This window comes from Falco punctatus (assembly GCF_963210335.1).
Source record: "Falco punctatus genome assembly, chromosome: 8".
NCBI lineage: Eukaryota > Metazoa > Chordata > Aves > Falconiformes > Falconidae > Falco > Falco punctatus.
Window position 1 is genome coordinate 41,979,695 of NC_137588.1, and position 17,223 is coordinate 41,996,917.

Genomic DNA, 17,223 nt, shown 5'->3' on the forward strand with positions numbered 1-17,223 from the left:
AAATCCAGCACCGGCTTGGAAAAATAAAGCTGCAGAATAGCAGGTCACAGTTTCTCCTTGTAGTAAGCACCAGGATTGGGGTCACTCGCTGTGTCTGACCCCTGGGGCCCTGGGAGAGCCGGCTCTGACCCGGCTCCTGGGGCTTTCGGGGACAGCCAGGGCCGTGCCGCTGCCTCTCACGTGCAGCCCTTCTCCCTGCAGGTGGCCTGCATGCAGTTCATCAACATCGTTGTCCACTCGGTGGAGGACATGAACTTCAGAGTCCACCTGCAGTACGAATTTACGAAGCTTGGTCTGGACGAGTACTTGGACGTGAGTATGGCCCTGGGTCTCCAGCACCTCACAGCGTGGGTCTGCTCCCCGTGCTGGGGCTGTCTGCCGCCACGGTGGGTCCCCACCATGTCCCCCAGCTCTGCCACTGCCCAGCCTAGCCCTAAACATCCTCAAACCCCCTCACCCAAGCGCTTTTGGGAGGGCACAGCAGGCTTGTCCCATTGTCTCTGCTAAAAATGCAGTGCCTGGGCTGCTGCCGGGGCTGTGGGCTGGAGCTGCCCCTGCCGAAGGAGAGCGGCTGCAGCTAACTGCAATTACAGACCGGCAGCTAAATTGGTGGCTTTGCCTTATGACAAAGGAAGGATGAACCGCAGCTGTCCTCGCCCGTGCCACGTTGCTGGCCTCCAGCTGCAGGCTGCTGGCCTCGCGTCGGCCCCGGCTCCGGTGCTGCCAGGACCCCCCTGTCCCTGCGTGAAAAATCCTCCTTTGAGCATCCTCCTGACAACGAGGTGTTCTCTGTGTCCTCTGGGGAACGCTGTCTTTCAGAAACAATATTTCCCCTCCTGTATTTTTCTCTCCCTGTCCTTGCCCTTGGGGGCACACAAACAGGGTTGTGGGTTTTTTTTTCACCAACCTGTGAAAACAGGGTTGGTGTTGGCGGGGATTGATTTGTCCCTGCTGACTTTGCTCAGCAGCAGCCAGGGAGAGGTTTCTTGCTGTCTGCAAGAGGCATTTGTACGTGGTGGTACCGAGCACGGGTCTGTTCGGGGTCCCCAGGTGGCACAGACCCTGCAGTGTCGGGAACAGGCAGAGCTCTGATGTTGTCTTTGGAGATAAAGCCTGCGTTCTGAACACAGCAAACCCAGCGCCGGGTCAGTGAGAGCAATCAGAAGGTTTGCTCCAGGCCGCATGGCTGCTTTCAGCCCAAACACAGGCCTCACCTCTGCCTGCTGGCCACTGGGCTGGTGGCCACCGCGTGCAGCAGCCACCCAGCTCACTGGGCTCGCACCGTCCCCAGCATTCAGAGCTGGCCGTGGGCAAGGAGCAAGCACAGAGGGCAGCAGGCTTAGTGTCCATAGTACCAGCGGGTAAAGGTGCCGCTTGGCTTTAGCTGGAAGCTCTGGATGTTTGGTCTTAGAAAATGACGATCATTTATGACCCCGGCTAACATTAAAGGGCGAGGTTTTTCCTGGGTGAGGGAAGTGGCCTGGGCTCCCAGCACCCTCCCACCCCATTCGCTGCCCTGTGCTGAGCGATGCCTCCTCTGCTTGGGTTCACAGAAACTGAAACACACGGAGAGCGACAAACTGCAGGTGCAGATCCAAGCTTACCTGGATAACGTGTTTGATGTGGGAGCTTTACTGGAGGATGCTGAAACCAAGAATGCAGCCCTGGAAAGAGTTGAAGAACTGGAAGAAAACATTTCCCACGTTAGTACCGCGCTTTGTCACCTTGTCTGTGGGGTAGCTCAGAGCCCCCCCCGCCCCCACGCTTGGGCTTCGCTGCTGCCCGCTTCGGGATTTAGGCTGCAGCCTTTGGGGTGAGGTTTGCTTAGAAAAAGCCTTAGGACGACTGTCCTTCTGTATTGGGGGAATAAGCAGATACTTGGCATACAAAGGAATTTGGGAGATTGCAGGCAGGTAGACTTCCTGGGTGCTTTTATGCTATATTTTGATCTTCATATTCTGCGTGTTCTAATTAACAGTTGCTCCACTTGCTACAAAGATTTGTTCATAAGCTGCTTATTGACCTGATGAGGAAACGTCTTGTTCTGTCATTTTATTTACTCCCCTATCTGACACAACCCCCAGCTTCTTACAAAAGAGCAGCATTGCCTCGTTAACGTGGGGTTTGACGCGCGTTTCCGTGTACATCGAGGGACGGTTCGGCTGGTGCTGCGCAGTGCCTGCCCACCCGACTTCTTACATGGGCACCGCTGCAGTGCTTGCACACCTCAATACCAGCAGCCAGTTCATCCCCTGAAAGCTGCGGTGAGCTGGGAGGGGACGCCCCCCCCCCCCCCCCCCCCTGCCCCGTGCTGGGGGCCAGCTGAGCACCCCCAGGTCCCTGGCACGGCAGGTTTGCAGCCTTGGGGGTGTCAGCTTCAGTTCAGCTGTGGTTCCAGGTGGAGTCACTTGGCGAACAGAACCTCTGCACAGAGGTATCTTATGAGCTGGGAAAGCTCATTTACATAGAAACTGCAAATTACCTAGCAATGCAATACCGGTAAATAGAGCAGATAACCATCCCATCTGTGTCTTAAAACACAGTACTGGGCTCAAGAGGGATGCGACTGGAAAATAGTGCTGTGCAGGTATTCAGGGTTCGCTCGGTTCAGAGTTTGCTCTCTGCTTTTCTGTCCTGTACTTTCTTGGTGTCAATTACTTTAGTCCAGAGAACATAACTTGGCTTTTTTAAAATCAAAATATATTTCCATATTTTAAAAAATAATCATTAAAGGGTCATTATGCTTCCCATACTGCCATCCCTTAGGATGAATATGTTCTTAAAACACCTTGCTGTGTAGTATTTGCCCCTTTGAGGGGGCAAATTTTAATTTTTTTTATTTTTTATTTGCCTTTTCTGCTAGAGACAAGTGATTCAGTAGAAAGGGCATAGTTTGCTTTGCAGATTTGCTCCTTTTAGCTGGCTAGAAACTTAACAGTTTACTCTGGTGGCAAATTTTTAAGGGCTTGCTTCTGATCCCTTGTTACATAAACCAGGCTCATCCCAGGAGTATGAACATAATTTTCTGTTGTGTGTTGACAGAAATACTAATAATAGTATCTCAGAAGTTTTATCTCCAAAACACAGCCACCAGTGCCACCTCTGCAGCCTCTCCTGAGTCGGCATCATTGGTGGTGATGGAAAAAGCCAACAAAAACTGTGGAGCTTTCAGATCTCGGGTTCATGGGGCTGGCAAAAAGTAACAATAAATTGAGAGACAATGGAGGAAACAAAAAATAAACTCTTTCATTCATTACTGATCAAGTTAGCCTCATTGTGAGAGGTGACATTTATAAGTTCCGTCATTTCAGCATCTCGTGGTTTTGCAATTGTGCCATTGTGGTATTCTGGGTGGTTTGGGGGTTTCAGATTGGACTCAGGGTGTATGAATATAGCTGCATTCAAAGTGCTTTATTGTAGAGGGGGCTGTCTTATCTGGACAGGTTCAGCGCTACAGTCCGGCCACGTTCCTGCTGGTCATAGCTGAAGGATAACGTTCGTCGTCAGAGGGGACACTTAGTGCAGGAACCCTTCTTTTTCCCAAAGGAGACTTCAGGGTTTGGTAGAATATCAGCGATGTACCACGTACCATTGCTCCAACACACATTCTCAACATTTTGGTTGGGAAAACTACTGTTACCGACATACATAATCTATTTCTTTTTTGAATGATAGTTATCGGAAAAACTCCAAGATACAGAGAATGAAGCCATGGCAAAGATTGTGGAACTGGAAAAACAACTTATGCAAAGAAACAAAGAACTGGATGTGATTCGGGTAAGTGCAATGGGAAAGCTTGGGCTGGATGCCACGTGTCACGGGAGCGATCTCTGGTGTGCTTGGTGCATGGGAGGTAACGGCTCTGGGACAAGTGTCTTCGTTAGCTTCCTAATTTTGAACCTAGGGTAGATTTCAAGTAAAATTACTTGTGTGTGTTCTCAAAGATGGACATAAAACTCTGAACACGCCAGCAAATCAGTGAGTGAGGCTGCTCAGGTCTGTAGCATTTCTGTTGGGAGCTTTGTCCGTGTGGTTGGCTGCAGAGGAGCACTGCAGGTAGACCTGGTGTCCTTCGGGGCAGGAGCAAGTGCCCTGTGTCTGTGCTGTCAGGCACAGCCAGCTTTCTGTGCACAACCCTCACTTGGTACTTCATGGTGTACAAACTTAATAAAAAAATTAATATTAACTAACTTCAGCCTAAAACGTCATCGCAAAGGGTGGCTGCTTTCAGGGTTCCTTTGGAGGGTCTGCCCTGGGTACGTGGAGGTACAGTTTCCCCTCTAGATCAGGAGCTTCATTCCTGCTTCCCCCTATGGGCCAACGTTTGCTCATAGCCAGAGCCTCCAGCGAGGTGTCAGATAATCTGTTGAAATCAAGTAGCGTGCCAACACTACATATTTAAGACCAGCATAAGAAAAAATAAGAGGCATCATGAAAAAGTGATGATGAGAAGTTCTGCACCCCCAGGTGTCGGTGCCCACAGGTGAGATTGCTCCAAGGACTCAGTACTGTACATGCTGCTGCCTTGGGGAAAAAACACGAAATTAATTCTTCCTCACCAGTGAAGGCATACGGTTGGCATCAGAGCTCACTGTTATTTAGAGCCTGGTGCAGTGACCAGCCCATGTCAGGCTCTTCTGTTTCTGGCACTGGTATTCTGTTTCACCAGTGCAAATGCTTTGCTTCTGCTGCATTCTCAGGAAATCTACAAAGATGCAAATACTCAGGTTCACACCTTGAGAAAAATGGTGAAAGAAAAAGAAGAAGCCATCCAACGACAGTCAACGCTGGAGAAAAAGATCCATGAACTGGAGAAGCAGGGAACCATTAAGATCCAGAAGAAAGGTGATGGTGACATTGCTATCCTCCCTGTTGCTCTGGCCTCTGGGATGGTACCAGCAGGGTCAGAGGCTGTGTCTGGAACGTGTGTCGCACCGGTTGCTGGAGCTGCATCTTCAGTACCATTGCCACCACCTCCACCACCACTACCCGCCTTAGCAGCGGCATCAGAGGCAGGTGAGAAGCGTTCTTTCCCAGAGACTTGGGCTGGCTGGGGGCTGGAGGTGGAGTTTGTTGTGCTGGGGACAGTCACAGCAGCCTGACAAAACTGCCTTCAGTTGTAGTGAGCCTGCAGGTTGTGGCACCTTGCAGCAGCCGAGGGTGCTGAGGTCCCCAGCTGTGCTTGCACTCATTCTCTGGGTGGCTCCCATGTTTGTCTGATCCGTTCCCGAGCCCTTCAGTTGATAGGAAAATATACTCTCTTCCTTCATCAGGGTAGTGTTCTCCCATGTTAATGCACAGAAGTACTTTGGTGAGGGGTCCAACAAATGCTTGGGCAAATATAGCAGTGGAGAGGTGTATAGTGGGGGTAAGGTGGGTGTTGTGACGTTTTCTGCATGTGCTTGTGATATTTCAGTCCGTGTTCATGGTAATACCTTGTTTTTCCTTGATTTTGTAGTGCAAAATGGTCCTGTTTCCGTGCCGATGCCGCCTCCACCGCCACCCCCGCCTCCGCCGCCACCGCCGCCTCCTCTCCCAGGCCCATCTTTGGAGATGGCTCCTGCGGCTCCGCTGCCTCCCCCACCCCCGCCGTCGGCACCCCCCCTGCCCGGGACAGCCTCTCCCACCGTGGTGTTCAACTCAGGGCTCGCAGGTAAAACACCCGCGTGTCTCCCAGCTGTGCTGGTCGCTGGCAGGGCAAGCAAAGGCAAGGTCAGGGCACGCCAGCTAGAGCGCCGGGCTACCGAGGTGGGACTTCGTTAGTCACCTAAATCACACCCATTACCTCTCACGGGTATTACACCCAGAGGGGCTTATGAAGGGAAAGAGCATTTATCAATCGAATGGTTTTGGTTTGGTCTGGATGAGATGGCTTCTTCAGTGAAACTAAAGCTATTGCCAAAAATATTTTTCAAACGGACCATTTTTGGCTTTAAGCAAACAAAATACGGTTTTGAAAGAAACCATGAAGAAATATCTGTGCAAAGAGAAGGCAAACTTTCTGTAATTTTTTTGGAAGGAAGAAAAATTTACTGACAGCCTTTAATCACGGCTTTATATGCTCTCTGACGTGTGCCAAGCATCTCAGGCAACAAGTGAGTGCTAACTGGTATCACACCATGCCCCCTCCCCAGGAAATCTCAAGAGCACATTGAGTCCAGAAAGAGGGACCAAGGAGCTCTGATTAATAGCTTTTTTTTTTTTTTGAAGACCGATAAAGTATTCCAGCCTTTAAAGTTTCCTCCGGAAGTGCAAAGTATCATGGAACTAGAGGGTTATTGCAACAAAAAAAGGCAGAAAAGGCAGGACACAGGCTGAGGCTGGGGCTGATCCCTGACCGTGGGTTTGGCAGGGCAGGCAGGGGTCCTGCAGTGCGTGGTGCGGAGCGGTGGCAGGGCTGGATGTGGCCGTGGTGGTGCTTGGAGGGCTGCCGGGGGCAGGGGGGCTGCCGTGGGCCCCAGGGCTTGTGCCCAGACCTCGGTGCCTCGGCCTGGCACCCTGGCAGTGCTCGCTGGGGAGGGGGTGGCGGAGCAAGCCCTGCTTCTGCCCGGGGCGGCGCTGAGCCCACCGACGGTGGGGCAAGTCCCCTGCACTGAGCCCCCTGCACCAGTGCTTGGGAGAGGTGTCCCCAGCCAGCTGGGGTGGGTGTTTCATTCTTCAGGGGGGTAGGAGAGGGAAAGTGCCTTTTCTTACAGTGGCTGTGCAGAAGGGAGCGTTTCTCAGGGCAGGAACCTGCCGGGTCAGAGGGGAGTCAGTGAAATAACAAACTTTGCTTTTCTGACCGTTGCTAACGTTCTTTTCTCTGTTCTTTCTGCTTCCTGGTAAGATGGGCCAATCAAGCTCTTCTGTAGGTTGCTTTCTGCTAAGTATTCACCTACCTCTCCACGTTTCCCTCTGTGCTGTGCCCCTGTGTGTGCCCGTGGACTCGTGCGGGTGATGGGAGGGCGGTGGGGAGCGGAGGGCTGGTGCAGGGACCTGTGGCTGGAGCATGCTGTAGCTTTGGGGGTGCTGTCAGCCATCGGGATTTGGCACACAGAAGGCCCCGATTCAGCAAAGCACTTCAGCGAGTAATTAAGATCCTGAGCCGTCCTCAAGCCGTGCTCCAGGCGCCGGCTGCACCGAGGATGGGCTTCTCCCAGTGAGGCCCAGTGCTGGGCTGCAGCAGCTCCCGCTGGCTGCCGGTCCCCTCTGCGGGGTCTGCTGGCAGTGACACGTCCCCACGGGGCTGCTGGCAGTGACACGACTCCCAGGAACGTCACCTTGCCAGGGCTCTGTAATGGAGGAGGAAGGGAAATTCTGAGAGATTTTGATGGGCTACATCAGGAACCGGCCCATGAGACAGTTAGCTTCCTTTCCTATCCTGAAATAACCCAGGAGCAGTTAATAATCTGTTCTCCTCTAGGCACAAATGGGAAAATTCTTTTTCATGGATGTTTCAGATGGAAAAAGCTATTTATTTTAGGAATTATTTTGAAGTAACCAATACAATTCTTAAAATACACAGCTGAATGTTGTGTATGTTCCCTGTTATTCACTTACGGTTCTTTGTTTCAAGCAAATACTCTTGCCAGTAATTTATTCTTTGCGATGTCCCTGCAAAATGAGCACAAGCCTGAAAGGGGCATGGACACAAACTCGATTCTTGGTTTTTAAAGTGGAATGACAAAGCAAGAGAAATGTTTTTGCCTTCACCCAGCTCCGGTGCACAGCAGGACTGTCCCCTCAAAAAGGTTGTCTCTGTCCTGGCAAAAACATACATACAGAATCGTTATGGGAAAGTAAAATAATTATTTGCTCAAGTGCTTTGCAACCTGGGAAACCAGCCATCTTCTGAAACGGAGGGGAAAAAAAGGCTAGTATCTCTACAGAGCATTGAATATTTAGGAGGATTGCTCCTGCTACAGATGCAGGGCTGGCAGGAGTCGGGAGCAAACACGGGACAGAATGAAACCAAACGTGATCTGTCCTCGGCTGGGGGAGCAGGGGCTGTCCCCTGCACGCCTTTGCCGCTGACCGCCACTGCAGCCTGCGTGGCTCTTTTTTTCCAGCACTGGAGTGGAAGGACCAGGGTCTCTGTTTAATGTTTGCAGCTTGAAAGAAACGGTTCATTTTCTAGGTAATTCAGGAGCAAAACGTTGACTGATTGCTTTAACGAACATCCTGAAGTTGTTAGTTGCTACAAAATCGTGTTTACATCAAGATACAAAGAAATGAGACCTGAATTACCGAAATTATTCATGTACCTTCCAGATCTGTTAGGAATAGGAATAGAAATAGAAAAGTGTTTTCTTTGCTCCAGTGTTGCTTTCTTGTACTCTGTTCACAGATTAATGAGAGTAGGACTCGGTCTTCATTTTCAAAGCTTCTCTAAGTTACTAAGTCATTAACTGCTTCTGCACCGTGCCAGAAGATTAAACCTGTTATTTGCACCACGTTAAAGCTCACGTGTGCTGCAGCCCACCCCCTTTTGCTTTAAAAGACAAGCGTGGTGAGAAGCAGCACTGCCCCACTGCAGCAGGCGGTGGGAGGGGTCACTCCCCATGCCAAAACCTTGGGAAAGGGGCTTTTTTTCTTTCTTGTTACCTATTCTGCATTGGGTTTTGTGACACAGACCACAGATCAGCTGTGCATCAGCTCGCAGGGGGGTAGGCTCTGCCATGAGCAGGAGAGGGTTAAATTCGACCACTCTCTCCATTTTCTATAACGTTTAAAAATAGCCTGGGCTTTTAAATCAATCCAGACAACATGCGGTAATAAAGTCATAGCACATTTCCTTCAGTGAAGTTTTCACAGCCTCTGGCACTTAGTCCAGTCCTGCGGAGGCTGGGGCTGAAGCAGCGGGGGGTGGATGGCAGCCTCCCAGCACGCCGTGCCTGTTGAGGCAGCAGGATCCTTCCAGGCTTCCCAGTGTGATGATTTAGCTCTGGCCAGTTCTACCTCCAGTGCTGAAATGCCGACTCGAAAGCTGCAGTCTGGGCATGCGGGGTGTTTTGTCAGCGATGGGGGAATTTGTCATTTCCTCTCCTCTGGTGTCTTTAGCTGTGAAAATCAAGAAACCGATCAAGACCAAGTTCCGCATGCCGGTCTTCAACTGGGTCGCCCTCAAACCCAACCAGATCAATGGGACGGTCTTCAACGAAATAGATGACGAAAGGATCCTGGAGGTATGAGTGCTGCTTGCTGCCTTCTGCCTCCCGCTTCTGTCCGTAACACCAGCGCGTGTCGGCCTTCGCAGGGGTAGGGCACAGGCGCTGATGTGGCGAAGGGCTCACCCAGTGGTCCCAGTACCCAGCAGGTTGGTGAGAGTGCCTCGGGTGAGAAGGGGGGGTGGCAGCTGGTAGTATCGGTTGTAAAGGGTTGTCATGGTTTAACCCCAGCCAGCAACCCAGCACCACGCACCGCTTGCTCACTCCCCCTCGCCCAGAGGGATGGGGAGGAGGATCAGAAAGGAATGTCAGACTCCAGGGCTGAGATAAGAACAATTTAATAGGTAAAGCAAAAGCCGCGCACACAAGCACAGCAAAGCAAGGGATTCATTCACCGCTTCCCACGGGCAGGCAGGCGTTCGGCCATGCCCAGGGCAGCAGGGCTCCATCACACGGTTACTCGGGAAGACAAACGCCACAATGCCAGATGTCCCCCCCTTCCTTCTTCCTCCCCCAGTTTATATACTCGGCATGATGCCATATGGTATGGAATACCTCTTTGGGTAGCTTGGGTCCTCTGTCCTGGCCACGTCCCCTCCCAATTTTCTGTGCCCCTCCATCCCTCTCGCTGGCAGGGCCCAAGGAACTGAGAAGTCCTTGACTTAGTATAAACATCACCCAGAAACAACTAAAAACATCAGCACATTATCAACATTGTTCTCTCACCAAATCCAAACCACAGCACTGCACCAGCTACTGAGAAGAAAATGAACTCTTTCCCAGCTGAAAACAGGACAAAAGTATATACCTGTTGTGTGCCTGTCTTTAAAACACATCACCCGAGATGAGGAAGATGCATTTTTCCCAGCCTAACATCGCTGGTCAGGTCTGCAGGAGTCAGGCGTGGGTGGGCAGCCGCGTGGCAGGGAGTGGCGCCTGGGGCAGCACGGGGCAGAGCTGGGTACGCAGGGCTCGCAGCTCCCTGTGCCCTGGAGGTGCACATGGCTGCGTAAAGCACGAGTGCTAACACGAGTATTTTCCTGAACTTTTGAGCATGCGTGGGGCTGCGGGGGGTGGAGGCCAGCTTTCCTGATCCCGAGCTCGGGAGTGCCTGGTTGTTGCATCCTGCAGCCCCCGATCAGAGTACTGTGATGTGGCCCCGGCCGCTGCAAGGCTCGTACTGCAGTTCTGGCACAGTCCTAGGCAGCAGAGGTTTTAGTCTTCACTGAGGGAGGGATAAATCTTTTTCTTTCCTTTTTAGGATTTAAATGTGGATGAGTTTGAAGAAATATTCAAAACAAAAGCCCAAGGTCCAGCTATTGATCTTACTTCGAGCAAGCAAAAGATAACTCAGAAAGGGTCAAACAAAGTCACATTACTGGATGCCAACAGGGCCAAAAATCTTGCCATTACTTTAAGAAAAGCTGGAAAGACGGCAGATGAAATATGCAAAGCTATTCACGTGTAAGTAAAACACTTGTCAGCAAAGAAATCATGTTCAGGATTTACTGTGTTTTTTGGTAAGTGGAATGGTTTTTTGAATTGGCAGTTGATACAAATGTTTTTGCATGTGGAAAAAATCCAGGAGTAAGGATGGAACCATTTTGAATTCCCAGAAATCAAATTCCCTTGAACTAAAATAAAAACCTTTAGGTTTATGTCACTGTATCACTGTTTAGGCTTAACAATTTAACACTTCTTTTATTAAAGAAGTCAATTCCTGTATGCCCTCAGCATGCCGTCACACGCTGCACCTCTCGTTCTATCTGCGCAGTACTTTCTGTTGCACAGAACCCTCTGAAGCCAGGAAGACGTGGCTATTTGAGTTTGCTCTGTAAAGCACAAGTTTGTGTAAGAGCACTGGAAGGGTTTTGCATAGAATGAGGTTTGTGGGGTGGCCCCAGGTGGTACCGAACCCCAGTGCGATGCGGGAGTGCCCGAGGTGCCTGGCAGACCCTCCCCACGGGAGTGCAGCGAGCGGCTCGACGCGCCATCCCGCGCAGGTACGGACCCTCGCCGGCAGCTCCCGGGGACGGAGCACAGGTGTACCTGCTCCTTGGGGCTCATCCGAACCCATCCCAAAGCACTTGGTGGTACTTGGTGGCCGTGGCAAACATCTCTGTTAAGGAAAATCTTCAAAATCTGGATGCACAAGCCTGATTTGGGTGGGGAGGAGGACCCAGACCCACTGCAGATGGAGGCAGCTTCAGCAGTTGCGGTTTACGGGGCTCCGGCTCAAATTAAATAAAACTGGCATTTGGTCCTCCCCACCTATCTTCGCTGATAAAAATGTGTGACCATGGAGGGCTTGGGGGGAATGACCACGTCTCTGGAAACAGAAACAGGGTGCCCAGCAGCACCGTTCCCACCAGCCGAGCAGCCTTGCTCGCAGCCTCACGTGCAGGGGCTCCGTGTGCAGGACCGTGCCCCCCACCCCAGCCAGGGCAACAAGAGCTGGAGTAGCCACAGCTGCTTCATAGCTTCTCATTGCTTCCCTGGCTCAGGCTCACCTGTAGCCGAGCAGCACAGGAGGCAGAGCTGCCTTTGGCAGCTTTCTCACATCATTTACATTTCCGTCATTTTGCATAGGGCTCTGTCGTAACACCGCTTGTGGTTCGCTATCGCGCAGGTTTGACCTGAAAACGTTGCCAGTGGATTTTGTGGAATGCCTCATGCGGTTCCTGCCCACTGAGAATGAAGTGAAAGTGCTGCGGCTCTACGAGCGGGAAAGGAAACCCATCGAGAACCTGTCGGACGAAGACCGGTTCATGATGCAGTTCAGCAAGATCGAGAGGCTAATGCAGAAGATGACCATCATGGCCTTCATAGGCAACTTTGCAGAAAGCATCCAGATGCTGACCCCGGTGAGCGAGGGGCTAGCCCCGGAGACAGCAGTGCGATCTGTGGCTGTGCAGGATCAGGGCCAGCATTCCGGGGGGGCCAGCCTCCCCCCAGGAGCTGCAGGGCACGGGCCAGCTTGCAGGGAACCCTGCAGCCACACGCTGGTGTGGGGCGGTCGGTGGAAAGATGATAGAGGTTTTAATTTTTCTAAGATGGGAGAGAGTGTTTGAAAGTCAGCAGGTGGTTTTGCCTTCTCACAGGGACAGAATGAGAAACACACAAATTAAAAAGTGGTTTTCTGGCTATATTTTCATATATCAGTGACTCTGATACCCCAGGTGCTGTTTGTATTGCACCTTGTAGCCTGGACTGCTAGGGAGTGTTACCAGTGCTGGTCCGTGGGCTCTTTGAAGTGTGTCCCATCCAGCCTGATGCATCTTCCACAGTCACAAGGATTGAAATGTAAATACGCTTTTACCCAGCCACATCTGAGTGTGGTAAATCCACGGCGCAGATGAACTGTTTGCAATCCTGATGTGTCAGGGCAGGATAACATTTACGCCAGGGCTCGTGGTGTGGATGAAAAACAAGAGTTTTTTTTTCAGAATGTGAGTGTGTAGATCTTAATTTTATTCTTGCGTTGGGCATGCATTAACTAAAGCTCTTCCTGTGTTTACCTGCAGCAACTTCACGCAATAATAGCTGCATCTGTCTCAATAAAGTCATCCCAAAAACTTAAGAAGATACTGGAGGTAGGTCTGATTTTAGAGAAGTTCGATATCTCCATCACTCACTGGTGTCCCCCCTTACACACGCCGGAGCTGTACGCGAATGCTGCCCTACTGGCTCTCGTTCCAGAGCTTCCTAAAGTGCCTTGCGTTTGTCCTGAAAATCTGTGCTCTACTCTGTTTCATCCTGGCAGATAATCTTGGCTCTTGGAAACTACATGAACAGCAGTAAACGAGGAGCTGTGTATGGATTTAAGCTACAGAGCTTAGACCTGGTAAGTAAACTGGAGCTGCCTCGTGGGGAGCGGTGGGAACACGGTTCATGGCCGCGGCGAGGGGCTGCTGGGGCACTCGGTCGGTGCTTTCCAGCCGGTGAAGACGGAGCAGCAGCAGGGAAGGCGCTCACTGCCAGGCAGGATGAGTTTGCTTTGCTTATCTTTTTTGGGGGGAGCTGCTTAGGAGAAGACACGTGTCTTCAGAAGCTCTGGAGTCCACAGCTCCACACCCACCTGCTAAACAATTAAACGAGCTTTTACAGCCACCCCTCTCAGCTGGAGAAGCACCAGTCGAGTTGCTTCGCTTAGAGCCTGCTGCCCCTCCACCCAAGCAGCCGCTTTGCCTTTTCTCCCCAGCTCCTAGAAACAAAGTCAACAGACCGAAAGCAGACTCTGCTGCACTATATTTCTAACGTGGTCAAGGAGAAGTACCAGCACGTGTCCCTCTTCTACAACGAGCTTCATTACGTGGAGAAGGCTGCTGCAGGTACCGTGACCCTCCTGTGCCTGGTGAGCGGTGGTGGCACGCGTGCCATGCGAAGGACTTCACAGCACACCGTGCACGGGCTGTGGGGGCTCTTCTCAGTGGGGAAATCGTTCAGACTGTGGCTCTGGACACTTGCACAGTGGGAGTGATGCAGCATTTTTGTTTTATTTCATAGTGTCTCTTGAAAACGTCCTCTTGGATGTGAAGGAGCTGCAGAGGGGCCTGGACCTGACGAAGCGCGAGTACACCATGCATGACCACAACACGATGCTGAAGGAGTTCATTCAGAACAACGAAGGGAAGCTGAAGAAACTGCAGGACGATGCCAAAATAGCCCAGGTATTTTTTTATTCTCAGGGTTTGGCGAGAAGGCGAGTGACACGGCAAGCAGCATGTCACTGCAAAGGATGTGCACACAGCAAGGAGGAGAGGGGCAGCAGCGCTGTGTGTCTGTTCCCAAGTTCAAGTGCTGATGCAGATGTGCCGCTCTGAGCCAAGGGTGTCACGTGCAGGCAAAAGCTAGACCTGTTACAGTGAATGCTGCAGCGTGGGATGGTGAGCTTCTCTTGAAGTACGTGCAGCGCAGTCAGTCTGTGCCTTTTGCAGGATGCCTTTGATGATGCTGTGAAGTACTTCGGGGAGAATCCCAAGACGACACCCCCTTCGGTCTTTTTCCCAGTGTTTGTCCGGTTTGTGAAGGCCTACAAGGTAACCAGGAGCATCCTCCTCTTCTGTTCTGTCCTTCTGAGCCCAGTCTGGTACCTCTGTGGCTCCGGGCTCCCAAAACTCTGGCTTGTGGCTCCCTGTAGCTCTGGGGCAGCGTGAGCCACCCCGACAGCATAGCACTGAGCCACCCCGACAGCATAGCACCAGCAGTGGGGGCAGCACAGGCAGCTGTTCCGGGGTTATTGTCAGGGCTGAGCAGCAGCACAGCTGTTTAAGGCGCTGGAGGGATCCTCAGAAATCATCTGGGTGGCTGAGCTTACACCTTTAACCCTGCTTATGTGTCTCCTGGGACTGGGAGAGGATGGTGTGTGTGACCTGGGAGGGTCTTTCCCAGCCCAGTTTTTGCAGACTGCGTTGCAGCACCTCCACTTGCTTCCTTGGAGAGCCCCGCGGTAGTGGGTGACGGGGTTACTCGTTTGTAATGTTTGGGTTCCCTATAGCAGTTGGAAGCTGTAACCTGTGTTTTTTGTGATATAATAGCAAGCAGAAGAAGAGAATGAGTTGAGAAAAAAGCAGGAACAGGCCTTAATGGAAAAACTTATGGAACAAGAAGCATTGATGGAGCAACAGGACCAAAAGGTATGAAACAGATGTGTCTTACAGGCAGGAGCCATCGTGTTCATGTGTTTTTCCTGATAGTTCAGAAACCTCAGCTCTGTATAAGCAATTTAGTTGCCCAGTTTGTAGTTGCCTAGAAATAGTCTCTGGAAGCTTTCTCCTTAGGTGGAGAGAACAGAAATAAGCTGAAAGGGTTATGGTGTATGGTTCTGCTACTTTTGAAGTCTGAGAAATTAAGAAAAACTGAATATACAGAAAGTCACCTCATCCATGTTGCCATTGGCTAAACTCTCCTCGGAAGGAAAGCCCGTTCTCCTTGTTCCCCTAATGCTTTTCAGAGGTAGGAGCTTGGGGCTCCGGTTCCAAGTGGTGAAAAGGCTTGGAAGTGGGTTACATGTGTTAGAAAGAAAAGCAGCTCGGCAGCCGGGTTAGCTTGTGACTGTGCACGTCCTCCCCATGGGACGGGAGCTTATCGCGCACGTGTATCTTCCTCGTCTTACAAAAGTGGGCAGAGAACTGGCAGTCACTGTTTGCTGGTTGCTGCCAGTGGGATCAGCCGACGTTTCACAATTGGGAAGAAACAGGATAGCTGGAGGTCAGTCCTGACAAACCCTCTCCTCTTTGCTTTCAGTCTCCGTCACATAAAACAAAGAGACAGCAGCAAGAGCTGATTGCAGAGCTCAGACGGCGGCAAGTCAAGGATAACAGGCATGTGTACGAAGGGAAGGATGGTGCTATTGAAGATATTATAACAGGTAAACACCTTTTGTTCTGTAATCTTGGAGGCCCTTTCACAAGGGATAGGAATGTGTACCTGCCTAGTAGCTATTGTAAGTGCTTCACGTGCTTCTTAAACAAGTGTAACTCGAGCACAGCTTAGGACATTGTTTATACGATATGAAACAAGTATAGAGACTTTTGCTAATGGTGTATAACAAACAGACCCCAGCGACCTACCTTTACGTGTCCGCTGCCAACGCTGTGCGCAGACCTTGGACACGTGCTCGGTTTCTTTGTTCTTCTCTGTCGGCATGTGCGGATGGAGTCATTCGCTGAGCGTTAGAGTAGCCAGTCCCGCGCCTGATTGCAGCAGATGCTCCGGTGGGGATATGCATGCTGTGCAGATCTTTCCCAGAAACCTTTTTTCCCCATAAATGGAATGAATGATGGATGCTTAACATTATTAAGAGCCTACATTTTCATTAAAATGTACTAACAGTAATTGCACCACATTATTGCACAGTTACAGCAAATCATTTAGTCAAACCTGAATGATTTATGACCTTAAACTGCTTCTGGTTTTACTACTGCTCAGATTGGTAGGCACAGTCTGCGCTGACCCCAGCTTAGGGCTTTGGGGACAGGGCAGAACCCGCTGTCGTAGTCACACACAGCCAGGAGTTTGGTGCGGATATTTGCTGCTAAAAAGAGCCGCCTTCCAAACTGCATTTTGCTCAGGAGTCAAATAATTTTTAATCTCTACAGCTGCTCTGATTGCAGTACTTCAATTTTACTGCATGTTCTTCACCTGCGGTGTGGAAGGAACACCATTGTAGCGCTTTGATGGCTCTACAGTCATTTGTTTCCATTACACAGAAGCTCAGAAAAGGTCTTTGGGCAGGATTTCCTTGGCTCCTGCTCCTGGAAGTTTTTCACATGAGTTTTTCCTGCAGGAGGGCAGAAGAGTTGTTCTACCCCTCACTAAGTGAAGCCCAACTAGATGACAGGGCTGTGAAACGCTTGAAGCTTTCTCAGCTCTTTTTAACCTTGATTAATATCTTCCCAAGATAATGTTCTTTAAAGGGCAGAGTTGCTATAATATCTAATCTGTTACTGCTTCTACTACAACTCCTTCAGACTCCTGGAAGCTTGTTTAATTGGTAAAGTGGTTCTCCTGATCTGTGGGAGAAACAGATGGTGTGGCAGAAGACCATCCACATGCAAAAGACAGTCCAGTGGAGGGAGTGCCAGGCTCAGACATTTCCTATGGTCTTGTGCCTAGTATTCCCCCTTACGGGGATGCCTCTGTGGGCCTCAAACCATGTCATAGTGAAGGTCAAGGCACAGAAGGGCAGGTGGGACTGAGGTTGCTTGAATCTGGGATCTCTGTCAGTGGTATGGAAATGATCAAAAGTGTCATTTCTGATTGGATAGTGCCTCATCAGGTGCCCAGGGAAGCCCTGCTGATCTGGAGCAGAGCCCTGTCTAACAGCACACCCTTTTCTGGAGCACGTTTAGCAATAGTCTCCCAAACCCGCTGCAAATGATGTAATATAAGTAATACTTACTCAAAGACTTAAAACTGCTTTGTTCCCGACGCCTACCCAGGTGCAGGGCTGTTAGACAGCTGGTCAGAACGTGCAAAACCGTCCCTGGGTGTCCGTAACCGAGCACTAACACTGTACTAATGCGATAGCTCCGCTTCTCACGGCTCTGTTTGTCTGTTTGGCTGTTATTCCCAT

General features: G+C 50.8%; 1 protein-coding gene across 6 annotated transcripts in view; it reads left to right on the top strand.

Moving 5' to 3' along the window:
- Positions 1 to 17,223, top strand: part of FMNL2 (formin like 2) — a 151,613-nt gene that overhangs the window by 129,301 nt on the left and 5,089 nt on the right. For all 6 annotated transcript variants that reach the window (XM_080400058.1, XM_080400060.1, XM_080400061.1 and 3 more), the window contains 15 exons: positions 202 to 312; positions 1,554 to 1,703; positions 3,676 to 3,777; positions 4,701 to 5,016; positions 5,459 to 5,653; positions 9,040 to 9,164; positions 10,408 to 10,610; positions 11,776 to 12,010; positions 12,671 to 12,739; positions 12,910 to 12,990; positions 13,348 to 13,477; positions 13,653 to 13,816; positions 14,084 to 14,185; positions 14,684 to 14,782; positions 15,393 to 15,516. In XM_080400058.1, the coding sequence (XP_080256184.1) occupies positions 202 to 312; positions 1,554 to 1,703; positions 3,676 to 3,777; positions 4,701 to 5,016; positions 5,459 to 5,653; positions 9,040 to 9,164; positions 10,408 to 10,610; positions 11,776 to 12,010; positions 12,671 to 12,739; positions 12,910 to 12,990; positions 13,348 to 13,477; positions 13,653 to 13,816; positions 14,084 to 14,185; positions 14,684 to 14,782; positions 15,393 to 15,516 (2,206 nt within the window). The remainder of the gene's footprint in view (positions 1 to 201; positions 313 to 1,553; positions 1,704 to 3,675; positions 3,778 to 4,700; positions 5,017 to 5,458; positions 5,654 to 9,039; positions 9,165 to 10,407; positions 10,611 to 11,775; positions 12,011 to 12,670; positions 12,740 to 12,909; positions 12,991 to 13,347; positions 13,478 to 13,652; positions 13,817 to 14,083; positions 14,186 to 14,683; positions 14,783 to 15,392; positions 15,517 to 17,223) is intronic.